Source organism: Salarias fasciatus, chromosome 11, assembly GCF_902148845.1.
Source record: "Salarias fasciatus chromosome 11, fSalaFa1.1, whole genome shotgun sequence".
Lineage (NCBI taxonomy): Eukaryota > Metazoa > Chordata > Actinopteri > Blenniiformes > Blenniidae > Salarias > Salarias fasciatus.
The window spans coordinates 26,212,427-26,239,368 of record NC_043755.1 but is presented as its reverse complement, the minus strand read 5'-3'; the positions used below and the strand labels follow the sequence as shown (position 1 = coordinate 26,239,368).

Genomic DNA, 26,942 nt, shown 5'->3' with positions numbered 1-26,942 from the left:
CAAACAACGGTCATCTACATTTACAGGATGTGTTTACACAGAAATCTGCCGTCACTCGTTAACATGGGAGACCAGTTAATCCATAACACCGGCTGTTCGGTCTACTCATAGTGTGCCTTGGAGCTCTTTGAACAACTCACTGTTGCGTGCTTTGTGGCCATCTCGCCTCTCCAGTGTTTGTTCTCTCGGGGTTTTGTCTACTACGGAGGCCCTAGTAAGGGCTCTGCTCTCTCCAGGCAGTACTTGTCCCACAGGGTTGTGGACACTGTTCGCCATTCCAGGCCGCAGGCTGGCCTCTGCCCGAGGGTTTGCATTGCCATTCCACCAGGGTGGTGTCCATGTCATGGATCGCCCTGGAGGGGGTGCCCTTGGACGAGCTATGTGCTGCTGCCGTCTGGACGATGCCCGACACCTTCTCCAGGTTCTACAGGTTGGCCGTTGTGCCTCCGCATCCACTGCAGGTGGTACTGGGCCCTGCAGAGGCTTCTCAGTGAGGTTGGTCTCTGGAATTCCTCATGAAAAAGTTGGCTTACGTCATTCCAGTGCTTTCAGCGCCGCCTCTGGTGGTCAGTACAGATGAAATAGAACGACAATTACGAATGTAACTATGGTTCTATGAATCCCAGATGACCGCCAGAGCACTCTGTCACTTGGAATCCTCGTGGCCACATGAGAAGATTCTGTAGGAGCCGAACCTGGGTCAGACCCGAACTTAGAAGCAGTTCCTGGGTCACCCAGGGGTCACAAGTGAAATTGTTGGTATACATACTGGAACTGTGCGAAGGGATCATTCCAGTGCTTTCAGCACCACCTCTGGCGGTCAGTAGGGATTCATAGAACTGCAGTTACATTGGTAACTTTCGTTTCTCAACCATCGTCCAGTTCTCCTTCTTCTTGTTTTTGACTGTCCTGCTTCCTGTTTACTGCGCACGTCTTCACACCACTACGTACGAGGGAGTGCATGCGTGGAACAATAATCCACCGTTTATTCATTTCAGTCAGACAGTGATTGTATGAGACACGGCATGGGTTATAGATCAGCGTAGAATACCTCATACAGTCGGATCTGAAATACAATCCACTCCGAGTGAAGCAGATCCACCCAGTGTTAATATGACACATTTAAAATCCGATTATACAGGGCCCATGTAAACATGGCCATTGAGGAAGTTCATCTGTAGCTAACACTAGAACAGCCAAGACGGTCTGACAGACCGTTTGAGTTTCTATAATTCAAATAAATCTGTTGGGCGGGGGGGGGGGGGGGTCTCTAAAGCTTTGAGCTTCAATAAACAGCATTTTTATTAAACTATTCTTGACTACTTTATTTAATTAATAATGAAAATATAACTTTGCAGATTGCAAAGTTTCCATGTGGCCGCAATAAAGTGATTGCCCGTGTGACCCTTCTTTGAATATTTCCCGTGTGGCCCCAAAATAATTCACACTTATGGCCGTGTCACCCGAGTATTTTTAAAGTCCAACGTTCTTCAAATATTTTCAGAAATGAACTCCTGTCCTGTTAACTCCTGACATTAATTAGCGTTAACCAGGCAATAAAGGTGGAGGCATTGGCCTGCAGTAACCATTGGGAAATTATTTCAAGTGGGAAGGGTTAAAGATTTAAGACCTTTATTGGAACTTCTAACTTTAACAAAAAACCTTAAAGTATTAAACGAGACATGTTTTAAATATGAAGTGCTTTTATTAATGTAATATGACATTAAGAATGAATCATAGCACAAGTTTCTTTAATAATCATAACATTTCAAACAAACAGCACATTTTATTCAATGCATTTCCAATACTGGGGCCCCATTAAAGTTCAAGTTTCTTTCAGTGTCAAATAACATTTACAACAAAGTAATAAACATGAGTATATATAATATGTACAATGCACAAGTGTCTCCTCAGTGTTCTGCACAGTGTTCAGTTCATTGCCAACATTCTCTCCTGCCAGTCCACTGATCCTGCTGGGGAGTTGCTGCAATGCTTGAGTAGATTTCGCTGCCTCTTCCTATCACGTGAGGCTGTGTTGGGGCCTTGCACAACGATAGTGTCCTCCAAGTTCCGTCCTCTCTGTGCCCCAGGCTGCAGGTTCCCATCTGGTTGTGAACAGTCCACAAGTGTATTCTGGAGCACTGGGTAGCGAGTGCACATCAGGTTGTGGAGGATGCAGCAAGCTTCCACAATGATTCTGACAGTTTCATGGTGGTGAGCAGGATCTGGAACCTGTTGGCCAGGATGCCGAAGGCATTCTCCACGACCCGTCTTGCCCTAGACAGCCGGTAGTTGAAGATGTGCTCTTCATGGGTGAGATTTCTGGTGCTGTACAGCTTCATGAGGTAGGTCTGCAGTGAGAAGGCGTCCTCCCTGATGATGACGTAAGGCACATCCTGATAGGGGTAGGGGGTCTGGCTGAGGAAAGGCATGGATCCTGTTCTGGTCAAGCCCACGATGGAGATAACTTTCGTTGGAGATCTGCGTGTCTGAGGATGAGCCGTTGCCTGAGACGGCATTGTAGGTGAACTTGTAGTCAGCATCCACCATGGCAAACAGGATCACGCTGTAAAAGCCCTTGTAGTTGTAGAATTCTGAGCCAGAGTTAGGAGGAGCTTTACAGGCCTCGTGCTTGCCATCAATGGCACCAACTGTGTGGGGAAAGTTCCATCTCTGGTACCATTGGTCAGCCAGGTGTCTCCATCCTTGTTCAGTTGTTGGGCAAAACAAGAGTTCATCTGTGTACTCCTCAATGATGGCCTCTACCACTTCTCTGACTACCACACTGATGGTGTTGTGGGGAACCCTCCAGGCATACTGCATGTTTCTTTGGTGTTACCAGAGGCCAGGTGCCATAGGGTGATAGCCACTTTTTGAGACCAAGTTCCAGGCTTGCACAGTAGTTGGTGTCTTGCTTGGTCAATCTGGGGGTCAGCCTCTGTACAAGTTCATCAAACATGTCTGGTGGCATCCTCATGAAGTGCTGGAAGGCTCGTGGATCCTCATTCCTCAGCTCCACCATCAGCTTGTCATACAGTCCATGTTCAGGCCTTCTCAGTATCCACTGTCTGACCCACACAACTCTCTCTCCTTCTTCTCTCTCTTCTCCTTATGTCAACAGCTTGTTGCAATCTGAGGAGGTTCTGATTCTGCTGCTGGACTAGTGCACCAATCATAGCAAGTCTCTCAGCATCCATTGTGATACAGTTTTACTGTAACTTTGAGCAAATTCAATATAGATGAGGTCTGAACTCAACGGCAGATAGATTCCAAATGAGCTCCTGGTCCATTTCTCCCTGTATTTATAGCCAAATTCTGGTCCCACTCCGACACCTCTATACCAACACCAAACCAAAGTTCATCGCCGCCATGAATAGCTGCTTCAATGCTGGACACTGTTCCAGCAACCCCGTGTCCACTCGTAAAACGCTTACAACTGCTCCATCAAAGTTTGTGCAACGTTTAATCACCACTCAGGCAACGTCAGGCGATGGTGGACTAGGCATTGGTGGAGCGGGGGGCGGAAAATTGCCCCCTCCTCACTGCTCGCAATATTTTGTGCAGCTCAAAACTTTCGGAGCGGTAGGAGGGCCCCTCCAGAAACATCAGCGGTGGTCGAGCGTATACGGCGTTGCTTTAACAGGGGCCAACTTCTGTTTAAAGGTGGTGAACGGTTTACGAGCGGTGATGTATTTTTTTCACCGCTCCAGGAACGCTCCAGCAAAGTTCGAGCGGTGTGACCGGGCCTTTAGCAATTATACAGGAGATAAGTGAGGATGAATCGGATGGCGGAGACATGTTGGACATCAGCGATCTTGACTGGAGTGAAGAGGAGGAAAGCTCTGAATCAGAGTCAGAACAGCCACGGGCCAAACAGCGAAAAAAATGTAATCCTGCTGCCCCAAAAATGCCCAATCGATCTCCAGCTGTTGTCCAGTCCAGCGCAGAACCTGCAGTTGCGCATGGAAGCGCTCACGCGTCACCTCCAGGTATAGAGAATTACTGTAGGCTGCTGTCAGTTTACGACAAAATGACATAAAATGATGTAAAAAAATAAACTAATGTAATAAATCTCAACACAACAGTGAACAGCAGGAGCACTGGCCCAGCGTCTCCAGAGGTGCCAATTACAAATTCAGGTAAAGTATTATATACTCCATCAAAGTACAGCAAACCATGTATTTCTTGTTTCCAAAAATTAATTTTAGAATGAAAATATTTTCTGAATAAATACCTTTGTCCTGCAGAGCCTGCAATCCCAGAAACAAATGAGAAGGGTAAGGACGGGACCGTGTGGAAAGGTGTCCGACCCGGTGCGCAGCCGGGGAGACGACGGGCCCAAAAGCTGCTCACCGAATCTTCTGGTCCCACACCTTATGCCAAGCACAATATTGAGGGTGCAGTGAGTGCTTTTTTGTGCTTGCTGGATGGGAAAATACTGCAGCACATAAGAGACTGCACTGTGGAAGAGGCGCACTGCAGTGAAGACCAGTCCTGGGATCTGTCCGTGGCTGAGCTGAAAGCATTCATTGCTCTCCTTTACGTAAGAGGAGTGTACAATACAAACATTCCGCTGGACAGTCTTTGGTCTGAAGAATGGGGGCTTGCATTTTTCAGAGCCACGATGCCCAAAAATAGATTCAAGGACATCATGCGCTACTTGCGCTTTGACAAGAAGGAAGACAGGTTTTCCCGTTTGAGCACAGATAAATTTGCCCTCATGTCACACGTGTGGTCCAGCTTTATAAAGAACTGTATTGCTTGCTATAAACCTGGGGCATGCATCACAGTTGATGAGCAGCTCTTCCCCACCAAATCACGCTGCCACTTCACCCAATATATGGCCAACAAGCCAGACAAGTTTGGCATCAAGTTTTGGTTAGCTGCAGATGTGGAATCAAAATATCTCCTGAATGGCTTTCCGTATCTGGGCAAAGACGACAGCACACCAGCACAGCAGCGTCTGGGGGAGAATGTTGTGATGAAGCTGGTGGAGCCATATCTGGGGAAAGGACGAAATATCACCACAGACAGCTTCTTCACGTCTCTCTCCCTGGCCAAGAATCTGCTGCAAAAAAACACCAGCCTGGTAGGCACAGTCAATAAGGCCAGACAGGAGCTTCCACCCTCAGTTCAGCAAAAACGAGAGCTGTTCTCCACAAAGGTGCTGAAGCACGGGCGCGCAACTCTCACCGTGTACCAGGGGAAACCACGCAAAAACATACTTCTCCTCAGCACCATGCATCCCACTGTCTCCATTGAGTCTGACATAAAGAAAAAGCCGGAGACTGTAGCCTTCTACAACGCCACAAAGGTGAGCTATTTTGTAATAAATAAATACATTCATACATACATACATTCATACAAATAAATAATATTTGTAGTTGTTATTACAACAAAATCACAATAATGTTATGCTTTTGCTCCCATTGTTGTTAGGTCGGGGTGGATGTGCTGGACCGGATGGCTCGAATGTATTCAGTCAAAGCCGCCACAAGAAGATGGCCTGTTGCAGTCTTCTGTAACCTTTTGGACATGGCTGCAATAAATGCCCATGTCCTTTTCAAGGAATGCACCTCCTCTGTCATCCCAAGAAGAGCCTTCATCCTCCAGCTGGCAAAGGAACTGCGGGAGGAACATTTGCGCACCAAGCCCACTCTGACACTGGTGAAACCAGATCTGACGCAAGAGCCAGCTGCCATAGAAAAACGTCGGCAGTGTCAGATCAACAGCCACTGCAAACAAAATAAGACTTGGATCTCCTGCAAAGGATGCAAGCGTTTCTTGTGTGGCAAATGCACCGCGAAGGTGGACAGCTTTTGCGCGGAGTGCACGCAGTAGGGATCGTGCGCTGTCCGTTGCGCTGTGTTGTTTTCTTTCTGTAAGTGGTTTTTTGATTTATTCTTGTTTGCCTGTTTTGTTGAAGTCTTTTTGATATGTTATTGTTCAAGATGTTGCAGTAATCTAAATCTGTAAATTTTACGTCTGCTTAGGAAATATAATTAACTGTCATGTAAGATCTGTGAATGAGTAATTTTAATATGTTCTTGATTATTATTGACGATTAAATAATCCAACTATTTTGTGTGTGTTGATGTGTGTGTGCGTGTTTATCAGGGAAACGAGTGCACGGTGTGCGAGTGAGAGGTGACGCTGCGCAAATGCACACTGCAAAAAGTTAAATAAATTTTAAAACCTGATTTGAGGCATTAATAAAGCAGACATGAGGTATTAAAAGGTGTGCTGATCCTCTTGACTTAATATTTTGTTTGTATATCTTAATTTCTAATACATTAAATTACAGAAAAACAACCTATTGTGCTCCTGTGTAAAAACACTGCAAAATGTATGATGGTCTGGCTGACCGTTGCGGACTTTGGAAGAGTTTTTTGTGTAGAAATGTGAATTTTTCAGAAATGGCAATAAAATGTTGATGTAAATCTGATGGGTTTTGTTTTTGAGTTTTTTTTTTCACTTAACATAACTGAGTCATAATTTAACTTTTTTTTTTTGTTTTAATTGTTCTAATGAACGCTCACTTCACATCACATCACCCAACTTCACATTTATCATTTCTTCAAATCGGCTCATTCTGCCGATAGATTAGTCATAATCAGCGTTAAGATAGTTTCATCCCTGCTGGTGAAATTTGATGTAATGTGTTAAATGTGTTGTCAACAGGAAAACCAATTTCAATGAGAAAGTCAGACACTCATAAAATTTGTCAAATCCTTCAGGACTGATTTTCGGAGAGTCGGCTTTCCATTCTTAATAAAGTTCCAAACTTTGACGGTGATGATTCTCAAAGTGTCTGCTGTCACAGGCTGGTGAGGTTTCTGGTCCAAGAGTTGGTGTTTCCATCCATTCAGCAAGACGGAGAGGTTTTCAAAAACAGTTTCACCTGGAGCTTTTCTCAATCCACATTGATCCTTGGTTTGCTACTTGACACAATGAAAATGCTGTGCCAACGAAGCTCAGCTTTGGGAGGAGACTGACAAAAGACAAAGAGACAAGGATTTGTGTTGTTTTAGAAAAATGTTCAGTTCTTCAAATCTAAATTGAATTCAGGCATGCAGACAAAGGAAGGTGGGTTTTTATTAGTCCGGAGAGAAAATGCTGAAAGTGTGGGTATGGATTGGGTCTGATACCCTCACAGAGCAAACTCAAAAGAGTGCAATAGTTCATAGAGTTTATCTAAAAACTAATGTCAAAAGCATTCAGAGGGTAGTCCTGAACCAAGTCCAAAGAACGGTCCAAAATACAAGAGATGTCATGAGACGAAGGTACGGTGACGGCCTGGGAACAGCAACAAGAGGGGAAGGGGTTGAAATAGACTGGGGAGGGAAGACAGAGGTGAGCTGACTGATACCCCTTTCCAGGCCCGCTGACAGCTTTTTCTGGGCCCAGGACAACTTATTGTTAGTTGGGCCCTGTCCCAACTAGCAGAGCCGGGGGGGGGGTATCGGAGCAGTACGGCGTGCGGGAAACGTTGCAGTGGAGCGGTGCAGCACGGTGCTTACGTGCAGTGTAGGACCGGGCGGTGGGGAGGTGCGGAGCAGCGCGTGGAGCGCGGTGCCTGCATGCTGCGTCGGGAGCCGTGACTGGATGCCCCCCCCAGGGGGCCATCGAAAGGCACGCAGGCACAGAGAAGCACCAATGCAACAGAGGGCTGCAGGTGCGTCCTCCCTCCAGTTATTTTTTCGGGAAGCATCACCTGAAGATGATATCTGCTGCAGAACTTTTTGAAGTCTCTCATGCACACTTCTTGTTTCCATAAAAAAGTTGTGTATATTTTTTGCACTGCAGTTTGAAATGTTATGAATAACTACACATTTTATGGAAAAAAAAATTACCTTCTCAGGAATATTTTCCTACAAACATATGCGCCCCCGCCCCCCCCCCCCCCCCCCGCGACCTGTCCTCCTTTTTGGTGTTGTAGGAATGGCCACCCTCGTTCCCATTACCTGTAGGCGACAAATTTATAGAGCTTCAGAACGTTTAATGTGCTTCTCGTTCACAGCCACCACAGCTCAAGCGCGTAACATCCAGCACTTCCAGTTAAGCCTTTCACAATAAAACTCTTAACACCACATCCCCCTTTCTTGAAAACAGTGCAAACTATACTAAACATTTTACTGCAAACCTGAAAACACTTTTTTTTCTGTTACATTTCCCTTTTTTTTCCCCTCTCTGTTGCTTTTTCCTTTTACCTTACTTTTTCAAGTTACATTTTCATATCCTTTCCAAGCTTTCCAAGTTTTGTTTCAAGTTCAGTTTTTGAGGTTTCACAACAACTCGCCCAAACCTAGTTTTGACAACACCTGGGGTTGCTGTCTTCTGAGTCTGAGCTGTAGTCTCAGAACTTTTAGGTGTGGGAAAGACGCCCTCTGGTGGTTTTCCAGGTGTACTTGGTATTTGAATTTCTGGTGTGCTTTTAAGGCAATGGTTGGAGGTAATGCCTGTTTCTCCTGATGGCTCCTGAAGGGCTCTCCACTACATATGAACGTGGTGCAGAGTGATGACACTATTGTCACAGATGCTGGACTTCCTTCCTCTAGGCTTATTCATTGTCTTCTCCGATCAGTCCTATGATAGTGGTGTCATCAGCAAACTTAACGATGGTGTTGCTGCAGTGAACAGGAGAGCAGTCATGTGTGAACATGGAGTAGAGAAGGGGGATCAAGGTTAGCAGAAATGGCAGCCTTAATATGGGGAGATATGAGTTTTCGAAGCCTTTGGTTATGATGGGGTTAGAGTCATTCAGGCAGCTCACTGTGCTCTTCTTGGGCACAGGGATGATGGCAGCTGTTTTAAGGCAGGTGGGGATTACAGACTGTAGCAGCCAGAGGTTAAAGATGGTGGTGAAAACCTCTGCCTGCTGTTTAGCACATGACTTTAGAACTCTTAACTGGAACACCGTTCTGACCAGGTGTGATTTTCGCATGTTGACTCTGGACCTGATGCTGCTACAGGCTGGATGGGGGGGTCGTTCTCTCAGGAAGAGGCAGCGAAGGTGGGGGCCTTGTCCTTGCGTTGGTCAAAACAAGCAAAAAAGGAATCAGTTTCAGAGTGTCTGGTAGACTGAGGTTGTACGATCCATGGCTTATAGCGAGGTGATGTGTACCGAATTTCGGTAAATTTTTTGGTCCCGACCGAATTCCCGCTGAAGTACCAGGTATCGAGTCACGGGAAATACGTTCCCGGCACACATTTTGGTACCTGAAACGCACCTGTTTTTTTTTTTTTTGACCCTGAACGCACCTTGACATTATGCAATACGGCAAGAGCGGAGGACACTGTGACGCGGTTACTGGGTCCAAAATCTTGGAGTATTTTGACGTCGCAGACCGGGATCAAATATATAATATACCGGGAGAGCGGACACACACACAGTGAGAGCGGGCGGGGGGGGCGGCCGCTTTGTGGCTGCTGGCCGGAATAGACCCCACTGGCCTGGAACACACCAGCCGTTCGGAAACCTCCCGATGGCCACCCCATAGACATATTTGGGCCACCCCGCCCCTGTTCGGAGTTGTTCACGGGAGGAACAAGCCGCTTCTTGCTGCTTCTGCTTCGTGCGATGCTCACTCCCGCTGCATGTCACTTCCTAAACAATGCTATGGCGCATGCGCGGCTCGAAACAAGAGCGTGCATCGAGTGCGCGACTCGACATGATATGTCATCACGCAAGAAGCGTCCCCCCGTGGCTTTTGATTGACATTATGACTGCCCAATCAACGAGTTGGAGAACCATACAATTCTGATCCTCCAGTATACCTTTGAGTGTTTACTGTAGAGGTGCCTGGTGCTGCTAATGTGAAACATTTTATACAGTTATTTATTCTGAAAGTTGTTTGTTACTGTATGGGCAGCAGGTGCAAATGTGAAAACATTTCATACAGCTATTTATTTTGAGTCTATTTTTATTAGTGTTATTATTATGTGTTATTTATTAAATTTTTTTACCTTGATCCCCACACACATTTTTCTCAAGTTCTATGTTGGAGTTATTTCAGTTGAATGTTATTGAACATAAATGTTGAAATTCTGGAGTTTTGACAATTTTTTTAAATATACAAAATAACTTTAATTACCAAATGCATATTCCCACCCCCCCCCCCCCCCCCCCCCCCGCCAACAAAAAAAAAAAAAAAAAAAAAGGATCGAAAACAGGTACCGAAAAATAGCGGTATCGATTCACAGGTACCGAGTATCGGTATCGTATCGATTCAGATGTGAAAGGTACCCATCCCTACTTATAGCCAATGAGTCTCTGGATTCCTTGCCACATGTTCCGAGTGTTGTTGTTGTCAAAGTGTTCCTTAATCCCCTGTTTGTATTTGCGCTTGGCCGTGTTGATGTCTTTTTGCAGGGATCACCGTGCCTCTTGATATGCCTGCTGGTCTCCTGACTTAAAGGCAGCCTCCCACACTCTCAGCAGAGTGTGCACCTCGCTGTTAAACCATGGTTTTAGGTTTGGGAACACTTTAACAATCCTTGTTGATGTACCACTCTCAGAGCAGAAGTTGATGTGGGAGAGCACAGCAGATGTGTGACTCACCAGATCTGCCCCTTCTGCAAATATCTCCCAGTCTGAGGTCTCAAAACAGTCCTGCAAGGCCGAGGTGGCTTCTTCAGTCCATACACCAACTGGTTTTGTTGACAGATTTATAAGCAGGAATCAGGGAGAGAAAGAAATGGTCTGAGAGTCCCAGATGTGGCAGGGGGGTGACTTTGTAGGCATCTGGAATGTTTGTGTAGACCTGGTCCAGGATGTTGCTTTCCCTCACTGGAAAGCTCACATTTTTAAAGAATCTTGGCAGTACTGGCTTCAGGTTGGAATGATTAAAGTCTTTGCCGCAATCATAACACAGTCAGGGTGTGCCGATAGCTGCTGGTTTATGGAACGTTGTAGTCAGTGGCGGCTCCAGAGTATTTTTTCTGGTGAGGCTAAGGTGGGGCTGGCCCATATTGTGGCAGGGCTCCAAAAAATGCCAGAACTTCAATGTGAATGTATATTTAAAATAAAACAACACCTCGGCTCGATCTAGATGCAGTGAGATCACGGTCGCTCCCTGGGTCGAGCCAACTTTCTTCGTTTGCCGCATTTTTGTCTGTGTGAGGCTTCCGTAGCGCACGACACGAACTCTGAGCATGCACATCAAGCATGGCGGAGAGCCGGTCTTCCTTCTGAAAGTCAGCGATTTGTACAGCCTGCAGAAAAATCATGTACAACAGAACAACCATTCTGGCTGGGTTCCGTCTCCGGTCCGGAATCACCGCAGCACACCGCCTGCAATGCCTCTGCAGTCCGCTGGAGAAGGTTGCCAGATCTGTCATGAAACCCGTTTAACTCAATAGAAAGCAGCCCAAACCGCCATCTCGGTTGAAAATGCACGTTAAAACCGTATTTGTATAATAAAAAAAAAAAAAAAAACACTTCGTAAACACATAATCATTTCATCAACCCGTCCGACGTGTTCAATAAAGAAGCTTGATTTGGCAGAAACCCGCCCAATCTGGCAACACAGAGCTGCTCCGGTCATACAGCTGTATTCCACAGAACAGCCAAGAATCTAAACACAGCTCCAAAAAATTAGGAATGTTTTCAGCAAGAGCGCATTGAGGAGGCAAACCACACGCAGCAGTCAGGAAAATAATATACGAGGGCGTACCCAAAGTTCCCGGAATTTGACTGTAACTTTTTATTTTATGATTTAAGGAACCATAACTGATTTAATGAGCCATTTGCAGTTTCACTGTACCGGCCGTGTGTACTTAGACTTGCATGGCTTAATCTTTGAGACAAGCATATGCTACTGGCAGGATCAACCAGGTAGTCTCTCTGTGTTGGGTTTGAGTTTTTATTTCTGACATTTCAAAATAAAACATCATCGTCACCTTCAAAATAATCTCCATCTGCATTAATGCAGCGCTCCAGCCGTGTCTCCCACTTCACCAATGTGTCGTGACACCCATACGTAATTGTGCCATTCTGGGCCGGCTGCGATTTGTCTGTCACCTCCTCCACATCTGCAAACCGCTGTCCCTTCAGCTCCTTCTTCAACTTGGGGAACAAGAAAAAGTCACTCGAGGCTACATCTGGCGAATAACGTGGATGGGAGAGGAGATTCATCTCATTCTTCGCCAGAAACTGCGTGAGGCGCAGCGCCGTGTCCACTGGCGCTCTGTGGTGGTGGAGTGTTTCTGCTGCTGGTTTTTTACCAGCAAAAAGCAGAATTTAATGTTTGCACGCTGCTCTGGCTTCCCAGTCAATCTCGCCATTTGGGAAAAAAATTGCAGACCGTAGCGGCACTCTGTTACTATAAATAGCGCCTGACAGGCGTCAGTGTAACTCTGGGAGCTCAGCTTTTTCACAGATATGCACGAGGCTTACCTGCAGCACATCTGACGGGCAGAAGTCGAAACTCATTATTATTAGTATTTTATGACCTAATTCTGGTTTCTTTTGGGTACCCCCTCGTACAATATTAAACTCACCAGGCTGATTTTCACAGAAATACAGTCCTGTGGTTTTTCTGACTGGAGGCACAAAACACAGGTGCACAGGTCCGCTGCTGTCCCGAATCTCGCTCCACGACTCTTCTGCACGTTTGTCTGATAATGTCGCTATGACTGACTCTGATAAGTATTGTGGATGAAAGCTCAAGAGCGGGAGATTGGAGCTGGTCAGACATGAATTCTGTGACACGGAAAAGCTCCTCGAAAAGTGTGAGAAGCAAGACAAACTGTTCATCAACAAGACGGACCGTCCGGCTACGTTTAAAAACGAATGTGTCCATGTTTTGAGCAGCTTACTACAGTTAACTTAATCACGGGTGACTATGAGCCAGGTTAGCTAAGGACCCCATCTATCCCAGGACCCTGATGAGTGACAGCTCAGCTGTCATCGCAGATGCCTGTCTTAAAGGTGGAATACAGGATTTTGATTTTCGGGTGGATCACCTAAATAATTGGTGGCTCTGTTTGTCAATCATTCTGACGAGCTGGTTTCGTAAGGTGGTTCTACGTGCTTGCGCCCAATAAGCTTCTCCCTTTTGCGCATTCAGAGTGTTTATGTAGCTGGTGAGCTTCTGAGCTAGTACTGACCGATGGCGAGTCTGACATAATGAAACTGGTACTGTTTCGGAAAACAAGCTTTATGTATGAGCGACGCCGATCGCAGAAACTGGAAACAGAGCCGTGCACATCCGGAGAAGAGGAGATCGCGCTCGCACGCTTCCGTGTTTCCTGGGAGAAGCAGGAGAGCCGGGCGGATGGTCTGGCGCATGGCGTTGTTCAAAAAGTGAGTAACAGACGTTTGGCTTCGTCTTTTCGAGAAAATCCTGTATTATACCTTTAATGTCGTTATATGCACCGTAGTGACGCTGCTGGATTTCAAACTTTTATTTTTTCTTGGTTGGCTTATGGTAGGGCTAATACAATTCTTGGTGGGGCTTTAGCCCAACCAAGCCCCACCCTGGTGCCGCCTATGGTTGTAGTGTATCCATAGAAACCTTAGATAACACCGAAGGCTGGATGATGGAGGAGGCGGTGAAGGGCTCACAGGCACTGAGGTACTTCAGTCCACGTTGCACTGTGCACCTCCTGCACCTTCTTAAACAGCTGAGTCACACGGTTGCCCTGGCTCCTCTCCCACATCATCATGGCCACCCGGTAGTCACAGGAGTGCCTGCAGACAGTCCAATCATTCTACTGAATGTCACATACTAATATTTCTAGAATGTCAGTAAAGTAATGTATTATTCTATATTTTATACATGTGCAAACATGTATAAGTACACCGTTCTTATCGTTAATGTAGTTTACCTGTAGGTCAGAATGGTGGAGAATTTCCGGTGGTGCTCAAAGTCCAGTCAGTCCGGCCATGACGCGGCCTCTGTTGATGGCGATGGCACGGCACATTGGCATCAGGACCTCAGCCGTATTCTGAATCTCCTCGATGTCCTCGGGGGAGAGCTGGGCTCTCTCGTGGCAGATCTTGTCGATGGAGCCCAGCAAGAAGGTCATGTTGTTAGCTAGGGCGAACGTCTGGTTGCTGCTAGCGTAACCTCAATCCAAAAAGCCCACCATGCGCCTGTCCCTCTCTGACGGCAGCATGGGCTTTCCGCCAGGCCAGGTGGAGGATCTGGAAAGAAGGCACAGTCTAACGGATTCCTCTATGGCAGGTACTCCTGAGATCGGCGGCCAGCCGTCCGCGCAGCAATATTCGCGGTAGCCCTTCACCGTGCCCTTGGCGGTGAGCGGCATACTGCAGTCCCGCTGCACGTGTGCATGAAAAGATGGCACAGTGAGACATAACACCGCAGTCCGGGACCGAGTCCGTGACTGGGTTGCTAGCCCGAGTGGAAAGTCGCGCTGCACCGGCTCCGAAGGCTGCGGCGGCAGCGCGAGGCTGGTGTGCCCGGCGGTGGACGTCAAGAGCTCCGTGAGGTGTTCTACAGGCTCGTGGGGGGCGTCCTGGCAGCTGGCTCGAGAGAAGGTGAAGACGGAGTCGTCATGCTGAGTCGACCTCCGCGACACCGAGGCGCTGCCGCTGCTGCTGCTGCTGATGCTGCCGCTGACCTCGGCCCAGTCATACTTGACGGGGGCGAAGGCGTCTTCGGCGGCGTCCTCGCGGGCGGGAACCGGGGAGGCGGAGCCCATGAAGGTCGCTCGCCGCTGACTTTCTTCAAGTGGCAGAATGAGGCAGGCCGGGCATGACGACCACTGGCGGTGATGCTGCCAACCAAGGCAGATGAAGCAGCGCTCGTGGTGATCCTGCTCGATGAGCGGAGCGCCGCAGGAGCGGCAGGTAAAGGGCCCGATGCCCATTGGCGAGTCTTCTCGGGCCGGCGAATCCATCCAATCTTGATCTGAAGAATCTTGAGCGGCTTCTTGATGCCTCAAGGGCTGAGGAAGAAGAAGGGATTGCTACTGCTGCTGGCTCGGGATATACCCTCAGCGAGGGGCGTGGTGCTGTGCCATCACGCGGCGAGGATTGATTCGTCGAGTTTTCTGTTGTCTCAGTGGATTGGCTGCACCAAAGAGGAGTACCAATAGCGAAGCCCGTAGGTGGGCTAAGCATATCACGAAGTAGAACAAACTCACCAAATTCACCAGGTAAGCTTTATGTACTTATGTTATAAGCAAATACTGCTGTTTCCGTGCTTCCCGTCCTGACAACCTTTCTGCTCTGGTGTTTTTTCAGTTATATAGGCTACATATAGCAGAATAGCCACCTTAGCCATAGCCATATGCTCATTACAGAGAAAGATATAAAAGTAGTTGTTTCAAATGATGATCATATGTTGACAGAATCATCAGTCACAAGTAATGCCAAGTTACAAGAGCAAGGTGGCTGTAACTTGCTTGAGAAACTTTAGATGTATTTGGAAGTCTGAAACGTCCAGATAAAATAAAATACGTTCACTGATGTTTTGCCTGAATTCATAGTGAAACAAAAAAGGCAAACTCTTTGCTTATATTTTTTTCTTCACAAAATAAAGTTAAAATGAATCAATTATGACACAGTGAATGTGAAATTGGGACTTGAAATGAATTAGAGAGAAATTTAAGGTCTTCCTGAATTGAAAAAATATATTGCACTTGATGCTGACTGCAAGAAGGTTCTGCTTTGTTACAGCTTTAACAGGCGTTATCCTATTGATGACAAGTAATGCAGCCAAGACTGCTTCCTGATTATATATTATATTAATATAATATTTTAGGGCTTGTTCAGTGGTGTAGGGCTTTTGTAACTTCACTTTTTGTTTTTACTATGGCAGGTGGACAAAGATGCTGATGGGATGAAGGAAACTGTAAAAGTCTATTCCTCATTCTGGAGACCGTGTGGAGGCCAGCTTTACATTTGACTGTGTTTTTTCCTGTTCAGTTTCATGCAATTTTATTTTTATGACAAACTCTTCTCAGTTCCTGAGTGATTTTATTGCAAAATAGCATTGTCAACAAAGATTCTGTTTTTATATTGAACTGTTTCAACTCAAGACAGTCTTTTTTAATATTTCCCAGTCAAATTATATTGATTCCTATCTATGATTTCATGAATACTGGTTTCTACTGCTCTTAAAGCATTAAAGACACCAGAGAGACTGTTGTACCTTACCTGTACAGAGCCCAACTTTACCTCACAGTGAAGCTGTGTTGTTTTACAACCAGGAGCTCAATGTCTGCAACAAAGACCGGAGAGGAGGCGAGGATGCAGGGCTCAACACTGTTTATTTACAAAATGTGGAAAACTTCAGACTGTCAGTTATCAGTGGTATGGATGTATGTGGTTGTGTGTGAACAAACTACAACAAAAAGTAAGTCAGATAAACCATCTGACCTCAACCTTTATTAGGCTACATGTCGGACGTCTTGGTTGCTTTGATGTGAAAATCAAAATATCTACAAAAATGATTAACATTCAGGAATGTTTTGAGACTGTCCTATAAAAATAAATGATTTAACATGACCTGATGATGGTTTGACGATCCTAAATAAAACCTAGCACACATGGATCTTGAGTGTTACTTCAGTATTAATGAATGCCGCAGCTGAGCACAGTAGTGTAAGTTAAGCATATACAATGGATTGTTTCTTTAAGAAAGTGTGGTTATTTGTGAAGCAGATTCACACTTAGAGGACATGCAAACATCCCACATTTGAACACATTTTTTTTGTTCCAATGCATCCATGAGATGTTTCATACAAACTAACACTGTAAAAGAGACAATCGGAAAACAGATGTGTATAAAACACTGGAAATGGAAGTGTGCTCAACACAGTAGGCTAAAGTTTATAACAATGACTATTGTGACTACAGTTTTGGTAGGTGGGGGTTAATCTGACTCTGACAGCTGTTCTCATTAAGGCCTCAGCTGTCTGTACAGTCTGGTTGGCTCAGCAGCATTATGACCTGCCTTAAGATTCAGTTTGTTCATGACTACAAGGCAGAGCTTGTCAAGATCTGGATCAGAGACAAAGTCAGTTTTCCAAAGACAGATGTCCTCTTCCAAGACAATGTTCCCTCTGTCCACTGGCTGGAGGGAGTCCTGTGCTTGATAAAGTTCTAGTACATGATACAGAGGAAAGGTTTTCCATGGAATCGATCGTATCCTTTAGTGCCTGGCTGGATCCCATGGGTGTTCCACATTCTTATCACGACATCCAGCTCCTTCTGTAAAATAAAAAAGACACAAGACTTTGGTCAATAAAAATTAATGTGCAAGTAAATGAAAGTGAGTAAGCATGTGAGTGAGTGAGTTAATGAAACGAGATGTTTCCTTTGTGACATTAAGAACGCAGAACTGGACATGACATTCAAAATATTACTATTTTCTTTCTTGCCATTATCAGTGTTCTGTGCACATCAGTTGGTTATATGTGTGTACGAGGGGGGACCCAAAAGTCCCCGGACTGTGGTTTTAAAAAAAAAAAAAAAAAAACAAGAATGATTTCAGACTTTTGGCCGTTATATGTCGCTATAGCATAGCCTTAAGCATAACTGTGAAAAATTTCACCTCCCAAAGACACACAGGCAGCTCACACGCAGTGTTTATGTTATTACAGTCCCGCCCCCTTCTTCGAAAAATGCGAAAATGGTCCGGCGCCTCTGAACCACGGAGCAGAACCAGGCTGGGTGGACATGTGCCAGGAGCTGAACAGGCAGCTGGAGGATGATGGAGGCTGTTTGGAAGATCCTCCCTGCTGCGACGCTCCGGGAGGCGGACAGGCTGAAGAGGCGGCGCTGTGGGAGAGGGGGGACTGTTTTACGCACAGGGCTCTGCGGTAAAACAGTTCCTGATGAAAAACGGCATGGCCCTGCTGCCCCATCCGCCGTATTCCCTCCATTCAGCCCCGTGAGACCTCTGTCTCTTCCCAAGAATGAACAAGGAACTGAAGGGGCGGAGCTTTGATGATGTGGAAGAGGTGCAAAAAAAAATCGAAGAACGCTCTTAAAGGGACCATTATGCAGCAGCATGCTGACTGTATGGAGCAATGGAAAGCCCGGCTGCAGCACTTGATTCAAGCCGAAGGAGAAGACTTTGAAGGTGACAGTTTTGATTTAATGTGAAAATAAAAAAATAAAAAGTTATAAGCACAGTCCAGTGTCTTTTGGGTCACCCCTCGTACATGTATGTACATATACTGTATGTGTCATTTGGTGCAGGCAGGGCCGGTCCGAGGCATAGGCGAACTAGACGGCCGCCTAGGGCACAGTGTACGGGGGGGTTGGCGCCATGACTGTACAAGGGGCACCCTGGTGCGCCGTCGCATCGCACTGCTTGGCATCGCTCGGCAACCCCCCCCCCACCACCACCACCACCACCACCATTTGTTTTGTTTACCTTTCACTATAAAACTTGAAATTCAATAAAAGTATTGGGGGGAAAAAACCCAGCCAACATGTACATGTGGGCCCCATATGGGTTGTAAAGGGGCAACATGGGTACCAAGTGGGTATGGGCTTGAACTGGACAAATTGTCTGGGCCCCATATAGTTTCAGTAACATGGGTCCTATATAGAAAGCCTATATGGGCAGCCCATATGGGCCCCATAGGGGATATGAGTCGGTTAAGTGGACATGGGATAGAAGTAGGCAGATTATATGGGTCCCATATGGGTCACTTAACATGGGCCCCCAGATGGAAAGCCCATAAGGGCCCCATAAGGGATGTAATGGGGCAAAGTAAACACGGGATGGAACACCATGAACCTGTTGCTTCAATGACATCGGCTTTCATCAGAAAGTCATGACTGTGGGGAAGAATTATGTATAGGTTAGACAGCATTTTCTGTGTTTTTGTTTGTTTTTTTAAATGTGTTCCATTTATTGTTTCATCCTAATATCAAAATCCCAGTTTGACAATGGTGGATTAACTTTCATAATTAACATTAATCCAGACATTCCGATTCTGAATAACACCCTGATTAACATACAGGCTCTATATTTCCTAATAACTATGTGACTACATGAAAGCAGCTGTCAATGTGCTGTAACAAAGTGAAATGTGCCTCAATTTTTATTTATTTATTTATTTATTTATTTATTTATTTATTTATGTTTTCACTGACTGACTGGCCACTGGTTTGAGACTTAGGCTACTGCTCGTGCAGTTTATTACAGTCAAACCGTTGATATGATTAATTTCCTAACACAGACAATTTTGCTCTAAATTTAATTCTTTAAAAAAAAAACCTACTTGTGTTTCCCACAGACCAGGAATCTCTTTGTGGTGGTTAGATAGTAATGGTTTTAAACCATAAGATGGCGCCATCTCCTGACCCCCACCCCCTCCCTCACTGGGTAAATCAATGGGTGATTGGGGGTGGGGGAAGGGGGAGGCAGCTGCACACATACACACACACACACACACACACACACACACACACACACCACACACTAGTGGTCAATAACACATTAAGTTTGACACCCTTGAGCAACGCCCCAAATTAATGTGTGGGAAACACTGGTTAATATTGCTCCAAAATTATGGTGTTATTCTAAGACACAGTTGTCCACTTTTCAAAATTGGTAGGTGACGTAGTCACGTAGCATACGTGACCTAATGGTCGCAGTGCACGCTATTTTTCAAATTTTTCCGGGAGGCGCCAACAGCAGCTCTGAGAGTGGTAGGAGTACAGCAGTACGCTTCGGATACTGGTGAGTGGTGTATCTGTCTCTGTATATTCATTGTTTCAAACCATTACTATCTAAGCACTGTGATGAACAAGTTCGAATGCAAAAATGCAAGCTAAATTACCACAGCAGCTACGTGACCAGGTAAAGAAGAAGTAGTTGTTAGCAACCTAGCATGCTAACGTTTGGGCTCTGTGGCCCTGCTCTGCAGCTGGTTTGGAGGTGTGGATGCCCACCGAGCCTCTTGAAAAGTGACTGTGTGAAGCCATCAGGCTGTCGCTCTGTCTAGAACAGATATTTTTCTGCCATTAACTCCAAAAAGTGCTTTCATAAACTTTGTGCTTCGCATGACGATGTTTCGAATTAACTGGTGCCCGTGTTAAGGGTGTAATACAACATTTTGATTTCCGGGTGGATCACCTAAATAATTGGTGGGTCTGTTTGTCAATCATTCTGACGAGCTGCTTTCATAAGGCGGTTCTACGTGCTTGCGCCCAATCAGCTTCTCCCTTTTGCGCATTCAGAGTGTTTATGTAGCCGTGAGCTTCTGAGCTAGTACTTACCGATGGCGAGTCTGACATAATGAAACTGTAACTGTTTCGGAAAAAAAGCTTTATTTACGTCCAGAGAAGAGGAGATCGCGCTCGCACGCTTCCGCGTTTCCTGGGAGAAGCAGGAGAGCCGGGCGGATGGTCTGGCGCATGCGCGTTGTTCAAAAAATAAGTAACAGACGTGGGGCTTCGTCTTTTCGAGAAAATCGTGTATCAGACCTTTAACTTGTGACCGATAGATGACTGAGACTCGTTGTCGTTCTAGCAAACGTTGGTTTTCTACAGTTACAGTGAATGTATAAGTTTAAAGTCTTTTGTGAGTCTTACTTTAACAACTGCTGTTATCAGCATGCATTTACACTAAATTCCACCGTCACTCGTTAACATGGGAACCAGTTAATCCATAACACCGGCCAAGCGATTGCTTGTATTCTGCTACAGAGCTCTTTATACAACTTGCTGTTGCGTGATTTGCTTCCATCGCCCCTCTCCAGTGTTTTTTCTCTCGGGGTTTTCATTTAAAAAAGTGTTTTTCAACCACCGTAGTCTTCTGCTTGTTTTGACTGTCCTGCTTCCAGTTTACTGCGCAGGTCGTCACGTCACTACGTATGAGGGAACGCACGCAGAACAAATAATCCCCCTTTTTCCCCCTTGGTGCCAGGCTGCGTTGATATGAGACACGGAGCGGATTGTCGATTGGTGTACACCACCTCGTACAATCGGCTCCTAAATACGAGCAGATCGACTCAGCCGTTTACATGACCGATTCGCTCTGCCCTATAAGCCTTTATATGGGGCGCATGTAAATATGCCTAGTGTTAATGCCAGGCGTGCCACCCGTGCAGACCCCTGACATAGAACCTTTTCATGATTTTTAGCACATAAATGAAGCATTCTGGTGTGCTGTGAGCAGCCCTATTCACCTTATTCAGGCCCGCCCATTTCTCTAGGGGCGGGACTTCTGCTTTGTGTTTGCACTTCGGTTAGCGACAACTGCGGTGTAAACAGACGAGAAAATAGAGTGGGGAGAAACTAAAATCTCTCTTAAAATCTCCAGTGAAACAAGTCTGCCTCATCCGAGGCTTTTAACAGAGTGGGAGGATGACATGCGGAAGTGGTCTCCAGTCATGTATGGTGATATTTTAATGACTTTGTGCTATTGCTGGGTGTGGACGGTTCAGCCTGGAGGAACTACAAGAGCAGGGGAGCTAACAAATATCTTCACAGTGGGAGAGTCGGCTGTTTTTTTTTTTTTTTTTTTTAAATCAGCAACAGGGCTATACGTTTTTTAAAGCCAGTGTTAGCCCAAGTCAGGCCAGGACCTCTTCACATTTAGCACGGATGTCGGTGACAGCTGACAGTGACAGAGAGCCGTGGAGACCATGGGATGCTCTTTTATTGCGGGGTTGGGACGGTCCTGAAAATCTACTGAAGTATAATCTGGCTCAAAATTCAGAACGAGGTAAGAGCTGAGTACCTTCTTTGTTTTTATTTTCATGAATGAAGTCCTCTGTCGTGCACTGTAGCCGTTCGATAGCTTAGCATGTTAGCCTGTGGTTGCTGCTAAAACCCTGAGTTTTAAACACAACAGAGAGATATATGTTTGTTTTATCTCTCAGAAGGCATAGTTAGATTTGTTGAGGAAGGAGGAGCACCCTAATCCAGCAGCAGAGGTCCTATTCTTTAGACAGAGATGGGTGCTAAGTTTGCTGACCCGCAGCATTCAGATCTGGGCTTCCCGTGCTCTAAACTATTTTGAGAAAGCCAAAGCTTCATCTTCTTAAAGTTGTTGTGGCATCCATGGACGGAGCAGATGAGGCTGGTCATGTTAAGACTTAATAAAAGTGAGCAATATAGCTGACGAACTCGCTGTCAACACAGCGCAGAGCCAGTAAACCGGAAGTTGCAACACACAATGGTGCTGCCCAGCAGCACTTCCTGAATAAGGTCAATACTGAGCTAGTTAGTTTAGAGTTAGAGGCAGCCCATCAACATTCACACGAATAGTCAACGTATCTGTTGTCACTATTGCACTTTTTCTAACAAGCCTTAGACATTAATTTTTTTTAATACAAGAGTTATATGGTTCATTTAAAAAACATTTAATTTTACTACTCAGGTAAAATCTGTTACCATATCACAAAACTGTCAAATAAGAGACTAAAAATAAAACTGATTTCCATAGACCAAATTTTAACTAAAACAATTCAAAACTGAAAGACTAACTTTAACTAAATCTTTGTTGAGTGACTAAGACTAAAATTAAAAGTTTTTCTTGAAATTAGCACTGTGAAGTCGCACAAGCCATTTCACATGTGACCTGTGGGAACACTTCTGTGTGTTTTAGTGAAATGGATTACTTCCATGGCAATTCAAGGACAAGGAGGAGGAGAATCAAAAGAAGGGTGCAGCAACATTTGATGACCCTTGCCATGGAGGCTCTGGACCATGCCGACGAGACAGTGGACCATGCAGACCAGGCTGTGGATCAAGAAGTGCAGGCGGTGGACCAAGAAATGCAGGCACTTGATTCAGATGTCCAGGTTGAGGAATATATGGAGAACAGTATTGATGAGGCTGTAAATCTGCAGTTGGACTTTGACACTGATGTTGATGACCTGTATGTGTGGAGTGACTGTGAAGAAGATCCTGCCGGTGATTTTACTGAGGAGGAACTTTACTCGGATGCAAAGAGGAAACTAGCTGAATGGGCAGCTAACCGTCAGGTGTCTCATTCTACCCTGTCAGAGTTACTGGCGATACTCTTGGAGCGAGCTTTGGATGTACCCAAGGACCCCAGAACTCTCCTTGCTACAGTGAAAGACTGTGAGGTCAAAGAGATGGGACAGGGAAGTGTCGTGGAATTTTATTTTAAAAAGTATCCTAGGCCAGTCACGGTGCAAAAAACCCCACAAACATATATTCCAGAAAAAACGTAAAATCCCCAAGTATATCCACTCTTGGTTCTTGAAGTCTTCCATCGTAGTTCTCCTCAGAAAAATCAGGCAGAGTCAGAGTCAGAATGCAAAAGGAGGACTTTATTCCCAAAAAAACCCTCCTGGCAGTCAGGTTGACCGAAAGAACTGACGCGTCGATCGCTCTCCGCTCCATCTATTTATACTATTTCTTGGGAGTTCGTCAACTCTCCATGGACTCTTCGTCAAGACACAATTGTTCCCCCCTCCCTACAAAGGTCAAGGTCCGTGACCCCTTGGGAGGCCCTCTCAGTCTCCATCAAGTCTCCATCAAGTCTTCCCAAATGCCAGGTGTTGTGCAACAAATCATAGTGTCACATTTCTTGTCCAATGAGCCTCATTTGCACCAGAGGGAGACAGAGAGACAATTGACCTGTAGTCTTAACTTTAGAAAAAACAAACTGTCCAGCTGCCAAGAGGCTGCCGTAAAAATAAAACATGGCAGGCTGGCAAACAGAAAAAGGATACATGTCTTTTCTACACCTGCGTCTACTAGCATACTATAACTAACAGAGACATGCATTACATGAACAATAGTAAATAACATAATATAATAAGCATGATGTAAAGAATATTATAAAATTATTCAACAGAAGTTACTACCACTTTGGGCTTGCAAGTGCAATACTGTCAGAACTGAAAATGGAAAATGAGCATGAACTGACAACAGATACATTGACTATTTGTGTGAATGTTGATGGGCTGCCTCTTTCAAGAAGCTCTAATATGCAGCTGTGGCCTATTTTAGGTCAAATAGTTGAACTACCAAAAGCAAAAGTGTTTATCATCGGTGTATATGCGGGTCCCTGTAAACCTGAGTGTGTGAATGACTACATGCATGATTTTATTGAAGATTTAAAAGCAATCTCAACAACTGGTGTAATGTTAAATGGGAAACACTACAATGTTGCACTTCCTGATGCTTTCATCTGTGACACTCCAGCAAGAGCTTTTTTAAAGTGTATCAAAGGTCATGGTGGCTATAGTTCTTGTGAGCGTTGCACACAGTATGGCATTTATGTTAACAGGAGAGTTGTGTTTCCAGAAATTGATTCCAGCCTGAGGACAGACACTCCTTTTGAACATATGTCTGATGAAGACCTCTAAATCCCCTCTCCAAGGGCTAGGCATTGGTATGGTTTCTGCATTTCCTCTGGACTACATGCATTTAGTTTGCTTGGGCATTGTGCGCAAATTGATTGGTCTGTGGTTTAAGGGGCCATTGCAGTGTCGGGTTCCATCTTCTGCCCTTTCTGCCATCTCTGATCACTTGAAACTGTGTAGACAAAGCTTACCCCGGAGCTTTTCCAGAAAGCCAAGATCATTGTTCGAGTACGGCCAATGGAAAGCTACAGAATTTCGACAGTTCTTATTGTATACAGGGCCAGTTGTGCTTTTTGAAAGATTGCCCAAGCAACAATACAGAAACTTCCTGGTTTTGTCATGTGCTATGAGAATACTTCTTTCTCCTTTGTGTAAAGAGTTCTGTGGTTATGCGAGAAAATTGTTAAGATTATTTGTTACTGACTTTGCTAAGATATATGGGACAGAATTTCTGCACAATACACAATACACACAGTCTTATACATTTAGCAGATGAGGCTGAAAAATATGGCCCTCTGGATTCAGTTTCATGTTTCCCTTTTGAGAACTATTTGGGACAGTTGAAAAAAAATGGTGAGAAGACCACATGGTCCTGTGCAACAAATTGTCAGACGTGTCTATGAAAGGCAATTATTTCCTCACATGTCAAAAGATGTGCTTAAAGGTGTTGAACTGAAACAGCCCCATGCATCTGGACCACTGCCAACTGATTATTCCATGCATCAGGGTGTTCAATATAAGATGTATAAACTCAAAGACACAATAATCTCCAACTCCAGTGATTCCAATTGTTTTGAACTAGGGAGAAGAGTTGCAATTGTGAGGAATATTGTGCATTCCTCTACAGAGACACATATAGTGTATGAACTTTTTGAGACAGGGGCACATTTTTTCACCTACACCATTGACTCGACATGTCTTGGAGTGTGTTTACAATCAAAACTGTCTGGTTAGCTTGCCAGTGCTCCAGTAACAGACTTCACAAAACCGCTATGGCGTTATATTTGTGCCACAATTCCGACGCGAGCAAAAGATGAAGTACGCGAGCGCACCCACAATTTTGTGCGCTCGCTCGACCCGCCTCTCTCTCGCTCTCTCAACCTGCCTCCTGCGCTCGCTCGACGAGCCCTGTGCGCTCGCTCCACGGTGTGCGGTGTTAGAATTCTGCCACGCTGATTGGTTGCTGCGGCTCCAATCAGATTTTAGCATTCCGGAAGTACGTCTGGAACCAACGGAGAATAACATATGACTCAAGTTGTGGTAGTAAATATGTGTTATTTTGAAGTTATCTGGCCTTTTCTTGTTTGTTTTTACATAAATGCTGGAGGTGTGTTTTGATGTCTACTCAGCTTGCTGAAACATTTTACATATACTGAAGTGATTGTGACAAAATCCATACCAACATATTTAGGAGCTTAAATACAGTTTGAGTTTATCAGTGTGAAAATTGTCATTTCATATTTAAATGCTTATTTGTGTTTGAGATGCGAAGTGATTATTTACAGGTTAAAATATTCACAGATGATTAGGTACAGTTCATGTTGTGGTAATTACTTTTGAAAATATGTGTATAAATAAGTTAAGGTTAAAAATCCATATGGATATGGTTTGTTGGATGTTATGGAGTAAACTGAGGTTTTCTGGAAGTTTGCATATTTATTGCCTGTTAAAAAAATTAAGTTTCGTTGTGCGTGTGGCTGTCCTGGATCAGACAGACAGTTGGGCAAGTGGAGTGGAGCCACACAGTTTTCTGACCTGTCTTTCTCTTTGTATCGCTAGATATTTATTTTATTTCATTTATTTTTCTGGATGTAATGTTTTTGTCACACCACTTTGAAGTTTAAACAGTTTGAGTGAATCGAGAGGATTCTGTGGAGTTTTTTGTATTTCATGTGTGGATTTCAGGAGGAGATAGGAGTGTCAAGCTTAGGCTTCATTATTCAGGAACCTACAATATATGTCTGTTACACCACTCAGGCGACGACAACGTTGTGTGGAAAAAGAGTTCACTTTTATTGATTACCGCCAGGACAGAAGGAAAAATGCAAAGATCTTTGAATGCTCCCCAGAACACACCTGCAAGAAGCTTGGTCTCTTCTCTACTGACACTTCTTCTGCTGACAGTCATTGATCTCAGAGTTTTACTCTGCCCCCTACTGGCAACACTAAGTATGCTACATTAACACCAGAACTAACAAATGAATGAAACCTCTAAGGAAAATAATGAAATACTGTTCACAGAAAAATAACCATTTTTCTCCTGGTGCTACATGGCCAATGTATTTGTTCTTACCTCTTAATTGTCCGTGAATCTACAGGCATGCTGATACCAAATAAAGCTGTTTTTCGAGTGGAATTGTTTTGGTAACCGATTGAAAGGAAAGGCATATTTTTATTTGGCAGTTCAAATACAAGTCATGTGAAACATGTCACGACAAAACGTAAAAAGCAGTAGCATGGAGTCCTAAGTTTTCATGAAAAAGAATAACCTACAGCTGTTCTTTAATACTGCATAGAAACATTTACAGTTCAGTCAAAAGGCACAACAGTGTCACTGATGTTCATCAGTGAAGCACAGGTGCACAATTTTGTCATCATCATTATCAATATGGCATATGTTGGTAGCCCTGTGTTAAAACAAACCTTCTCGTCATCATCTTTCAATG

General features: G+C 44.9%; 1 protein-coding gene and 2 long non-coding RNA genes across 3 annotated transcripts; all 3 read left to right on the top strand.

The window, feature by feature from the left end:
* Positions 1-1,568: 1,568 nt before the first annotated feature.
* Positions 1,569-4,267, top strand: LOC115396924 (uncharacterized). The gene is made up of 4 exons (XR_003932412.1): positions 1,569-2,345; positions 3,711-3,989; positions 4,086-4,139; positions 4,248-4,267. It is a non-coding gene; the product is annotated as an uncharacterized LOC115396924 (long non-coding RNA).
* A 16-nt stretch (positions 4,268-4,283) lies between these two features.
* On the top strand, positions 4,284-6,146 carry LOC115396923 (piggyBac transposable element-derived protein 3-like). Its single transcript, XM_030103008.1, has 2 exons — positions 4,284-5,314; positions 5,440-6,146. Exons 1-2 carry the CDS (start codon positions 4,625-4,627, stop codon positions 5,839-5,841), a joined length of 1,092 nt encoding a protein of 363 aa, XP_029958868.1. The 5' UTR covers positions 4,284-4,624; the 3' UTR covers positions 5,842-6,146.
* A 1,345-nt stretch (positions 6,147-7,491) lies between these two features.
* Positions 7,492-26,336, top strand: LOC115396926 (uncharacterized). Its single transcript, XR_003932414.1, has 4 exons — positions 7,492-7,502; positions 11,062-11,067; positions 11,723-11,839; positions 26,311-26,336. It is a non-coding gene; the product is annotated as an uncharacterized LOC115396926 (long non-coding RNA).
* The last annotated feature ends 606 nt before the right edge of the window (positions 26,337-26,942 follow it).

Coding starts and splice junctions, on each gene's coding strand:
- LOC115396923 (XM_030103008.1), top strand. CDS start 4,625: ATGCCCAAAAATAGATTCAAGGACATCATGCGCTACTTGCGCTTTGAC. Junction 5,315..5,439: donor CCTTCTACAACGCCACAAAG/GTGAGCTATTTT, acceptor CATTGTTGTTAG/GTCGGGGTGGATGTGCTGGA.